Source organism: Mus musculus, chromosome 2, assembly GCF_000001635.26.
Source record: "Mus musculus strain C57BL/6J chromosome 2, GRCm38.p6 C57BL/6J".
Classification (NCBI taxonomy): domain Eukaryota; kingdom Metazoa; phylum Chordata; class Mammalia; order Rodentia; family Muridae; genus Mus; species Mus musculus.
Window position 1 is genome coordinate 127,424,655 of NC_000068.7, and position 11,515 is coordinate 127,436,169.

Genomic DNA, 11,515 nt, shown 5'->3' on the forward strand with positions numbered 1-11,515 from the left:
CTCTTCTGACCACACATGTGCATACCCCCACAAAGCCACACATGCACATATATAGATCACACACACACACACACACACACACACACACACGTAATTTATTTTGAGACAGAGTCTCACTATGTAGTTCTGGGTGACCTGGAACTTGCTATGTAGATCAGGCTAGACTCGAACTCACAAAGATCCATCCGCCTTTGCCTCTCGTGTGCTGGGATGAGAGGTGTACACTATCCTCCCCACATCCTTTTTAAGACTCCCCTCCTTGGGTCCTTTGCATTCCACACTTCCAGATTAGGACAAGCAGGTTCCTAAGCCAGAATGTCCTCTCCCCAACAAACTCTCAACACTTGCAGCGAGTTGTGGGTGATGGGCGTGGAGGGAGCAGTGATCATGTGGTACAGGCAGCAAGTCCAGCAGAGCATATAGGGTGTCAAGGGATGGGGCTTCGAGCCTAGAGCGCGTTCTGATTGGCTGGCCCCTCAGCTGCTGAGGCGCATGCGCAGAGCCCAGTTTCCGGCTTCGTCGGCTCAGTCACACGGCTGTTTGGCGGGAGTTGGCGGCTGGTGTGAGGTGAGCTTCCTGAGACTCGTGTGCCGGATTGGACCAGGCTGGGTTGGGCTGGGCTGGGCTTGGCTTTGGGTCAGGCAGGGACTGATGTGGAACTCGGGCTGGTGGGCGTGTCTCACAGACAAACAGTCAGAGGCAAGCTGGTGGCCCTGGAGAGCCCCACTTTGCCCTTTGCTTGGCTTGTGGCACCTGAGACTCAGAGAGCAGGCAAGGATGGACTTCCGGTGCCGCCTCGGAGACAGGCCCTGCCCTCCATCTTGGTTTTGGCGAGAACCTTCCTTGCAGGCGTAGGGGTATTTGCTGCAGCTGAGAACTTTTTAAAGTTAAGTTCTGTGATGGTTAGTAGGGCAGGAACATTGGGGATGTGTGTGTTGCATTTTAGCCTTTGGTGAAGAGCTACATAAGAGCCAGGCACCAAGTGCCACCTGTGTAGTGCGGGTGGGAGGACTCAGAGTGGAAGGGACGTGGCTTCTGGGCGCCCCCGAGCCGAGGCCCTGTTGGGTATCTGCTCAGATACCACATCTCAAAGTTATTTTTACAGCAGCAGCTGGAAACCCCCGCTCTTTATATAACAAGCTCTCTGCTTTTAAACGTTGGCCTTAATTCCTAATGTTTAAGCACGTCATATAGTCAGCGAGAAGATGCCTGTGAACTGTACTGGCCCTCGGGGAAGAGTGTGCATCTACACAGACTGCCAGTGGCCCTCACTTAGGGATCTTGCTTGCCAGATGTGTCTGTAATAGTGGTGTTTGAGAAACAGAGGGAGGAGGATGGAGAATTCAAAGCTGGTCGGGGCAAAATAGCAAGACAGTGTCTTAAAAAGCGTGAGTGAGCTGTCCCCAACTGACCTGGATTTCATGAGCTAGGTAGTTGGCTTAATTGGCTCATGAGAATGCTCCATGCCTTGTCTTTTAATCTGTTATTTTAGGGCCAGCATTGGTCGGTGGGGTTAGATTTTGAGGTTAGGAGTCTCAAGCTGAGGAGTGTCAAACGTCTTCCTTGCAAAGGAGGCAGGCCTCCTTACATTGCAGCCTTGACCTTGGGCTTCTCTGTGCTTAGGGTCTGAATGGGGCTGTGAGAACATTTTTTAAAGTAGGGGATGCATCTGAAATGAGATCTCCAGGGCCTGTGTATACATCAATCAGGATCCGGTTACTGCTTGGCTTCATGGTGCTAAATAGCACCAAGGGGCAGAGGAGGAGCACCAGAGGAACCCTGGAAACTAAGCCACAGGCATCTGGCTCTCCTGGGCCCTTTCCATACCACTTAATTGCTGGGTCTACACATGAATTATTTGCAATTCTTACCCTCAGGACGACTTTCAGATGATGTGAGGGAAGTGAGATGGGAACCCCGAGGGCTCCACAAGGCTGCTTTTCTGGCTGCCTTGGGCCCTGGAACTCATGGAGAAAGAAGAATCTAGATGTATCATGAACTAACAATTTGTGGTCTCAAAACTCAAAAAGGCACTCTCAGGCTAGCGTGCAGTTAATGTGATTGAGTTGGGGAATAAAAAGAATATAAATAATTAGGCCAGTCTGTTCACCATGGACATGGTGGAAGATCAGGGTAGGGGACCCTTTTGGGCAGGAGTCTCTCTTCCACAGAAGCATAATGGATCCGAGGTTCTGCAAGAGGGCTGCTCAGCAGGACTTAGGTTTATGGAGAGAGTATCCTTTTCCTTGTATCCTCTTCTTGCTGGTATAATCCAGCCCAGCCTAGGCTTTTCCTTCTACACGGAGAGCCTTACGTTGCCATTACAATCACAGTTGCTGTTAGAACACATTGGGGCATGTGGATGGAAGATAGCCACTCATGTTGCCTGAGGGAGCCCCTGACTTTTCAAGTACAGCTCACTTCCTGGAGGGACCACTTGGGTCAGTGACAGGGATTTGATCAGACTGCCTCCAGTCTCCTGGCAATTGTCCTCATTGCTGATGGCTTAAGTGTTGTCTGTCTTGGGGTAGACTCTGGCATCACCCCACAAAACCTTGGATTATGGATCAGATTCCATTCTTTTAGTTTTTTTTCTAGGTCAGGTCTGTGTGGAGAGAGACACAGTGCTTGATTCACTGATCTTACAGACCTTCATGGATACCATGTTGAAATCCAACCCCCAAACCCAGCAGAGGAGTAACCACAATGGTCAAGAGGTAGTGTGGAATTCTTACACCCTTGCCCTCCCACTTGCCCTCTGTGACCTCCACTCCAGATGTGCTCCTCATTCTGTCAAAGACCCTGAGTTCGATCACCTCTCTTGTGGCCCTTTTCCAGACCAGCCTTTGGTCCTCAAGCTTTGGGATGAAGATGGAGGCCATCACTCCATTCCTGGGAAAGTATCGCCCCTTTATGGGCCGCTGCTGCCAGACCTGTACTCCTAAGAGCTGGGTAAGTGATGGTAGGGATGGGCCTCCCTTGGAAATCTTAGGCTGGCTTGGTCCTGGGAGTGAGGATCCTGGGCAGCTGCCTCCCTCTCGTCTTCCCAAGCCTCATCTTTCACTGCTGCATGCCTTTGCCTGTTAGAGGAATGGATATAGTGGGGTCTGTTGTTGGGATGGGGCTTAGGAGAGTTGGGTAGGAGGCCTCAGGAGAGCTAGGCTATGCCCACAAGGCTGGAATATAACTGACTCTGTTCAGTTTGGGAACAGTGCCCACTCAGACTCCCATAGCACTCAGCATCTCTTGCATGTCTGTATCATATGCTGGTACCAAGAAGGCTCAGCATTCTAATGGAGATTCAAGATGCACATTTTCTTCTCCAGATGAGGTAATACCCCTACTCAGGGCCTTAATGTGCTTAGCTCTAAGAGGGCAACTCCACACAAGGGGACAGTGGTGTCATTTTAAGCATGGAGCCCTTTTCTTTCTGAGCCAACATTATGATCTGGGGTAGACAGCTCATGGGAAATGTACTCTATACCTTCTTCTGGTATACTCAAAAGGCCACCAGGCAGAGGCTAGATGGATAGGGTACAGATGTGACTTGCAAAAGCACCCTAGGACATGCTGTCCTTCCCTCTTGGACAGGAGTCCCTCTTCCACAGAAGCATAATGGACCTGGGCTTCTGCAACGTGATCCTTGTGAAGGAGGAGAACACCAGGTAGTTGGAGCTGTTGGGGCAGGCAGTGGGTTGCAAGGGCCTTCTGTGGCATCACTTTCTTCCTACAATGGACAAAAGGAGATCCATAGCAAATGGAGGCAAGCTTTACTCCCCTGCAGTTCCTTCTATGGGCTGCCTGTAAGGTGTAGAGCCACTGTGCCCCCTCAGTGGGGAAGCAGGGTGGGACTAAGGCCTATATAGGCAAGTGAGTAGTTTGTTTGTTTGTTTGTTTTGGTTTTTTTGTTTGTTGTTGTTCCATGGTCGAGCTTGGTCCTGGGATATGAGACTGGGGTGCAAACCCTTCCTGATGAATAGACAGACCTCTGTGGGCTCTGGGGAGCACTTTCTGAACTGTCTTCCCCCAGGTTCCGGGGCTGGCTGGTTCGCAGGCTCTGCTATTTCCTGTGGTCCCTGGAGCAGCACATACCCACCAGTTTTGATGCCTCCCAGAAGATCATGGAAAACACTGGGTGAGGAGGCAGATCAGAGTCTGGCATTTGTGGGATACTTAAAGGGGTGACAAAGGCTATAGGTCAGGATGGCCAGGGCTGGCTGGGCAAGACTTCTGGAATGTTATCTCTGTTTGGGCCCATATCAGACTTTTCTGGCTGTGCACTGGAGGACTGACTAGGGAGACTATTGGTATTTAGCCCAACGCTGTCCCCTGACCTCAACAGGGTGCAGAACCTCCTCTCGGGGAGGGTTCCGGGAGCGGCTGGAGAAGGCCAGGCGCCTGAATTAGTGAAGAAAGAGGTACAGCGTATCCTGGGCCACATTCAGACCACACCCCGCCCCTTCTTGCTCAGGTAACTATGGTGAGGGGCATGCATCCTTAGGTTGAGGCCTCTGCCCCTTCTGGAGAGTGGATGCCGGCTGGGCTTGGACAATCACCAGATGTTCTTCCCGAGTATTTGGATGATGGTTACAGAATGGGCTACAGCCGACTGCAGCCCTTCCCTGGGTTCCTACAGAGCAGATCTGCATGCTTAGATGCTGGGGATTAAAGAGGTGGACAGTGATACAGCTGGTCAAAGGAAGGGACAAGGAAAGAGCCAGAATATCCAGGAGGGCGGACATTGTAGTTAGAGCCAGGAGGGAAGAAAGCCAGCCCTGGAGGCATAGGAGTAAAAGTTGAGGAAATGGTCTCTTTAGAGGGAAAGGCCTGAGTCAGGGCCTTGAGCAGGAAAGGGCCAGGCTCACTGAAGATGTAACAAGGTTGGGAGCTGTGGAAGCTGGTGAGTGAAGATGAGAGCAGCTGGAGAATCTGAGACGTGAAAGGAACCAGATCAGAGCCAAATAAGTAGAGGCTACTCTAAGGGTAGTCAGAACGGCTCAACAGTTTTAAGTGGAAAGTGGCAGAATGATGGGCTTGGCAACAAGAGTAGAAACCAGAGCATCTGCAGAGCTGACTGACAGGCTGGAAAGACTAGATTGAGAAGTTAAGGTGGTAACTCAGGGGACTCACAGATGGACCAAAAGTGCTGAGAGGAAACGGGAAAGTAGTGAGATAGGAAATCCGTTTCTGGCCTAGTACCCAGTGTGTATACAAGAGGGTCAGGCTTCATGAGAAGGGAGGTGGCCTTGGATGGATGTTTGGATTCAAAGAGTTCCAGTAACTGACTTAATGACTTGGTTGTCTGTATAGGCCTGGGAGCTCAGAAGAAGGGACATATATTTGCAGAGCTGTAATATACAGTTTATGGTTAAAGCCGGAGCATGAGTTAAGGTGCTGAAGGAAAAGGGCTCGGGGTTGGGTGTCAGGCTCAGCTGTCTTAAGTGAAAAGGAAGCACAGGCTGTTGGTGACCTGGACCAATCCTCCACTGTAACAGTTCTTCCCTCGATTGAGGTTTTCAGGCCCTAGGACTCATGCCCTTGTGTAGGAGCTCCCAAGCGCAATTCTAGTGGGCTTCCTACCTCCTCTGTACACCTAAGTAGTAAGGTAGGTTTTTTTTTTACAGTACAGCATTTACAGGGGCACGACATTCTCCTGTGTCCCCACATATTGCTGCTTCTCAGAATTGCCCCATTTAATGCTTCCATCAGATGTGGACTTGCTGCTTGTCCACCAGTTTTTCTGTTAACTTCTTTGGTAAGATGGTCCCCCTACCGGGCATATGAGCAAGTGCAGCATGCCTTGCCCTCCTTGTATCATTTCCCTTTTGCTCCACTTTTCCTGGTAGTTGGTAAATATAGGCTGACTGGGTTCTGTGTGGAAAGGGTCTGGTTCTTTGGTCCCCCTTTAGATAATGGAGGCAGAATTCGTGTCTGATGTGAGCCAGCTGCAGCATGAGGTCTTAGAAGAGTCTACCTCACAAGTGTACTCTGTGGCATGAGGACTTTATAGCTCTAGCACCCCCTTAGCAATGCCTACTGCTCAGCAGGTTGTAACCGCTCCACTCACTTTCCTCTTCTGTTCAATGTGGGCAATGATGTTGCTTGTCTTAGAGGAGTTCTGAGCAACCTTTTGGGGTGCTACGGGGATGAGCCTTGTAGAAGGTGGCCCTGCTGCACCTCAAGCTGGCATTGCTTCCAAGGCTGTTCAGCTGGGCACTGCTGTGGTTCCTGAACCGCCTCTTCCTGAATGTACAACTTCACAAGGGACAGATGAAGATGGTTCAGAAGGCTGTGCAGGAGGTAAGCCAGACCATACTGAATGGGCTTGGATGGCCAGAGTGTAGGTGAATCTAGGCTGCATCAGCTGTTAGAGAATCCACATTTCCTAAATAACCTTGCTGCCATGTTAGCCCTGCTGCTACAGGGTCTCCTGCTCAACCTTCAGTTTCAACAGCCATTGAAACAAGCCACTGTATTTCCTTTTAAAGTTGTGGAAAGGCTGCTTTACCTTAGGGAAGTTTACCTTGCAGAGGAGAAGCCCTTCCTCCCTCAGTGCTGCCCTGGGACTTCAGGTGCTGAAGTTTGGCTGTGTTTTTAGGATGGGCATTTCCTTCTGTCTCTGGAGCAGGGCTCTCCACTTGTCTTCCTTTCTACACACAAGTCCCTCTTGGATGGATTCCTGCTGCCTTTTGTACTGTTCTCCCAAGGCCTCGGTGTGGTCCGTGTGGCTTTAGACTCCCGCACATGTTCCCCTGCTCTCAGGTATGATGATGGGAGAGGGAGGCCCTAGCTGGAGAAGTGGGATGGAGGTTATTTTGTTTTCTCAGCCTATTTTCAGCTATGGCAGCCCAGCTTACAGACTCAAATGGAAGGGTGGCTACAGGTCGCTTGGGCCATGGCTACTTCAAGTTTCTAAACAGACAGGTGTGGAAGAATCAAGGCCTTTGCAGGCCTCTGGGCCCGGCCTCTCCTTCAGAGCCCCTTTTCATTACTGTCCTGTGCTCACAGAGCTCTATTGAGGAAACTTGGGGGACTTTTCCTGCCCCCAGAGGTCAACCTCTCCTTGGACAACTCAGAGGGCATCCTTGCAAGGGCTGTGGTCCGTGCAGTGAGTGTTCCCAGTGGTTATGCGTGGGGTGGGCCAAGGGTGTAGGGTCTGCTGCTGAGCTGGCCTTGATGTCCACCCTTCCTCTCCTCTTCTAGACTGTGGAGGAGCTGCTTACTAGTGGTCAGCCTCTGCTCATCTTCCTGGAAGAGCCCCCTGGGTCCCCAGGGCCCAGGCTTTCTGCCCTGGGCCAGGCCTGGCTAGGAGTGGTAATCCAGGCGGTCCAGGCAGGCATTATCTCAGATGCCACACTGGTACCAGTTGCCATTGCCTATGACCTGGTTCCAGATGCACCATGTAACATGAACCATGTGAGACCTGGGATCCGAGTAGATTATCAACCAGTTCTGGGTGGCACAATGTTCTGTGGCTGGGTTCCTTTAGGGCTGAAGTCAGATTGGGATGTGAAGTGTTTAAGAACTGTCCCTATAGTCACTATCCTAAAGGGTCTCCCATCTTTGCTATCACCATCTTTCAAAAGACCCCACAGTACAGACTGTAGGTGGAAAGACAGGACTCAGTGAAGAGCCGTGAACAGTGTGGAGGGCGGAAAGGGTGGCAGCCCCGAGACTTGCCCAAGAAAATACATGTGCAGCCTCTCATTCCCTGCAGGATTTGGCTCCCCTGGGGCTATGGACAGGAGCCTTGGCTGTCTTTCGGAGACTGTGTAACTGCTGGGGCTGCAACCGTAGAGTCTGTGTTCGGGTGCACCTTGCCCAGCCATTTTCCCTCCAGGTATGAAACCAGTTGGGAAAGGCTGGGATTAACCTTTGTGGTGGTTTGGCCTTCAAAGCATTGTAAGGATAGTATTTTCTCTTAGATGGTTTGTGTACAGGTTTCTTGGGGGTGGGGTGTGGCAAGGGCAGACCTCACATCTTTATCCTGGGCAGGAATACACCATCAATGCTAGAAGTTGCTGGGATAGCAGGCAGACCCTGGAACACTTGTTGCAGCCCATTGTGCTAGGTGAATGGTAAGGAGCACAGATGTATGGGTCTCAGAGGGAGGCAGGCGGCTCTTCAACTCTGACTATCCCAGAACATCAACACCAGATGTCCGTATAGTCCAAATGTAGGGTGGCACATAGGCCTGGAAGTGGGGAGGGTTATATGAATTCTCCTAGGACTTGGGAAAACAGCTGTAGCTTTGAAAAGCTTTTGACTCTTACAACATTTTAGGCCCGCTTCATTCTTTGATCTGTCTGTATCCCAGTAGTGTTGTTCCGGACACTGAGAAGGAGCAGGAGTGGACCCCACCAACTGGCCTCCTCCTGGCCCTTAAAGAGGAGGACCAGCTCCTGGTCAGAAGACTGAGCCGGCATGTTCTGAGTGGTAAGGGAAACGCAGAGCTGCACCTTTGGAGTGTGACTTGAACAGCACTTTCTCTGTGTAGATAATAAAGGGCTAGTTATCAGGACCCCATGGATGCCCGTACCTGACCCCCACCCCCTTCACAGCACACAGGGATACTGGAAGAGCGGGGCATCCAGGGAAGTGGGGAGCAGATGAGCTCAGTATCTGAGCCAAAGGCAGCTGTGCAGATCTCTGTGAGATCCCCCCAACCTCACCCTAAAGGTCCTTTTAACAGTGTCCTTAGCTGTGAGGATGACTGAGTGGAGGAGCAACATGTGCCTACAGAAGGCACGTGCTGACTGGATGTCCCTCTGGCATGCTGTTGGGGTGGCTCTGGCTCACAATGCACGTGATCCTGCTCTCCCCTGCTAGGGTAGAGTTTGGGTTGTGTGTCTGGGAACATCTGTCAAATGATGGAGGAGAGATCAAGGCTCTCTAGGCCCCTCCCATCAGCACCTTCCCCTCTCTCCCCAGCCAGTGTGGCCAGCTCCGCAGTGATGAGCACAGCCATCATGGCCACACTGCTTTTGCTGAAGCACCAAAAGGTAAGGCACTGCATGGTGGGTGGGGCCAGGGAAGGGCCAGGCGTGGCACTCTGCTCAGGCCTGTTTTGCCTCCAGGGTGTGGTCCTGTCACAGCTCCTGGGAGAATTCTCCTGGCTGACAGAGGAGACACTGCTCCGAGGTTTTGATGTGGGCTTCTCAGGGCAGCTGCGGTGCCTGGCCCAACATACACTGAGCCTATTGAGGGCACATGTGGTTCTGCTGCGTGTCCACCAAGGGGACTTGGTGGTGGTACCTCGGCCTGGCCCAGGCCTCACACACCTGGCACGCTTGAGTATGGAATTGCTGCCAACCTTCCTGAGTGAGGCTGTGGGTGGTGAGTCAGTGGGTCAGCAGGATTGGGATGCATGTGCAGGGGAGAGGGAGGGAGCAGGTCCCCTTCTTATGCCATCTTCTCTGCCAGCCTGTGCAGTGCGGGGGTTGCTGGCAGGCAGAGTACCACCTGAGGGGCCCTGGGAGCTGCAGGGCATAGAGCTACTGAGTCAGAATGAACTGTACCGCCAGATCCTACTGCTGCTGCACCTGCTACCTCAAGACCTACTGCTGCCCCAGGTCAGACCCCCTCCTGTAGCTCAGCAGGACCTTGGGCCTTGTCCTTATGACCTCCTGTGATAGTGACTTTGGCCTCCAAACACCTCTGGTCAGGATTCTGCCAGCAGCCCCTTCCCCCCATGGGTGTTCTCTGAAGGGCATTGGTGCTTCTCTTCCTACAGCCCTGCCAGTCTTCCTACTGCTACTGTCAGGAAGTGCTAGACCGGCTCATCCAGTGTGGACTCCTAGTTGCTGAGGAGGTAGGCTCCCACTCCAAGTGCCAGTGTCCTGGACTGTTTCTCTGACCCAGGTGTGCTCTGGGAGTGTACTGCCAGTGGCTGGGCACATGGAAGCCTGCCTGCACTGGGCATGTGTCTCATGCCACCTTGGCATGTGTAGCTCTAAGGTTCTCTCCATACTGTCTGCTTCCACATTTCTTAGTGAGCTTGGGTATTTGGCCCAAGTAGCTCTGAACAGCCTTTTGGGCTTCCCAGACCTGCTTTGACCTGCCAAGGCCAGGTATGAGGGCTATAGTGCTGCTTCCTGCCCAGCCTTACCAGGGACCAGACCAATAACTCTCCCCCAGACTCCAGGCTCCCGGCCAGCCTGTGACACAGGAAGACAGCATCTGAGTGCAAAGCTGCTGTGGAAGCCGAGTGGGGACTTTACTGACAGTGAGAGTGATGACTTTGAGGAGCCAGGAGGCCGCTGCTTCAGGGTGTGTGGGGAGGAGCTACCTGGGGAGGCAGGTGGAGGTGAGGTGCATGGGAACCTACCTTGCTCACTCTGGTCTCTCTCCAGCTTAGCCAGCAATCCCGCTGCCCTGACTTCTTCCTCTTCCTCTGCCGCTTGCTCAGTCCCATACTCAAGGCCTTCGCACAGGCGGCCACCTTCCTCCACTTAGGGCAGCTGCCAGATTCAGGTAAGGTTCTGAACACTCCCCTAGCAGTGTTGAGTGTGGGGCTCAGTCCCAAAGCTGAGGTATAGGTCTAATCTCTCCTGCAGAGGTGGCCTACTCAGAGAAGTTGTTCCAGTTTTTACAGGCCTGTGCCCAAGAAGAAGGGATCTTTGGTGAGTTCCAAGCCCCATCCCAGGCTCCCCAGGGGTAGGCTTGCTGGTGACTGCTGCCCCCTGCTGGGAAGTGGCTGCCTGACTTCAGGGAAGGGTCTTTGGCTCCAAGTAGGCCCGAGTTGGTCTTCCTCTTAAAGGAAGTCCTGCCTAGTGGCTCCCTGCCTGCCTCAGAGCTTTTACTGCCTTTCTTCCCTCCAGAGTGTGCAGACCCAAACCTTGCTATCAGTGCAGTCTGGACGTTCAAAGATCTGGGGGTAAGAGGCCATATCACCATCCTGTCTCTGACCTCACCCTCAGCCCCATGGGCTGCTAGAACTGCTCAAGGGAACCATCTTGTTCCCTTACCCAATGGGCAGGGAGGGGGTAGTGGTGGAGGCTCTAACATCCTAATGAATGATAGAATGGATAGTTTTTCTGCCTTCCTAATTCACAAAGGAATGTGTGTTATCAAGTAGTAACACACTATATCAAGTAGTAACACACTTAGGCACTGTGAGATATCTATAGGTTTTGGGGGACAAGCTTGTTCCCCTCAGCAGGGGTGCTTACAGTCCATCTTGTGGTTCAGGTACTTCAGGAGATGCCTAGCCCTACAGGACCCCAGCTCCACCTGTCCCCTACATTTGCCACCCGGGACAATCAGGACAAGCTGGAACAATTTATCCGACAGTTCATCTGCAGTTAGTACCAGGTGGAGCCTGATGGGACTTGTCAGCTTAAACTCAAGTGTGTGTCTCTGCTCAGGACACAGCTAACCTGAACCTGTGTTTGCTCATCATTTGGTGTAATAAATAGACTAGGTTAGTTTCTTCCTAAGTCTGAAGTACATGTCCAATATCTGCTCCCTCCTTAGCCCCGTGAAACGGCCCACCTTCAGGGACAGGGGAGGTGGG

General features: G+C 52.2%; 1 protein-coding gene across 8 annotated transcripts; it reads left to right on the forward strand.

The window, feature by feature from the left end:
• Positions 1-499: 499 nt before the first annotated feature.
• Gpat2 (glycerol-3-phosphate acyltransferase 2, mitochondrial) lies at positions 500-11,439 on the forward strand. 8 transcript variants are annotated; one of them, XM_006499132.4, is made up of 22 exons: positions 500-567; positions 2,649-2,717; positions 2,839-2,952; positions 3,592-3,665; positions 4,031-4,135; positions 4,343-4,471; positions 6,201-6,300; positions 6,626-6,762; positions 7,009-7,108; positions 7,204-7,416; positions 7,718-7,840; positions 7,996-8,078; positions 8,318-8,436; positions 8,932-9,002; positions 9,078-9,336; positions 9,424-9,572; positions 9,734-9,811; positions 10,138-10,269; positions 10,353-10,473; positions 10,557-10,622; positions 10,821-10,876; positions 11,191-11,439. In XM_006499132.4, exons 2-22 carry the CDS (start codon positions 2,655-2,657, stop codon positions 11,305-11,307), a joined length of 2,409 nt encoding a protein of 802 aa, XP_006499195.2. In that variant the 5' UTR covers positions 500-567; positions 2,649-2,654; the 3' UTR covers positions 11,308-11,439. The 8 variants fall into 8 exon arrangements, with proteins under 8 accessions (XP_006499195.2, XP_006499197.1, XP_006499200.1 ...); XM_006499134.4 differs by having other exon boundaries at positions 513-567; positions 2,599-2,717; XM_006499137.4 differs by having other exon boundaries at positions 514-567; positions 2,588-2,717.
• Positions 11,440-11,515: the final 76 nt, after the last annotated feature.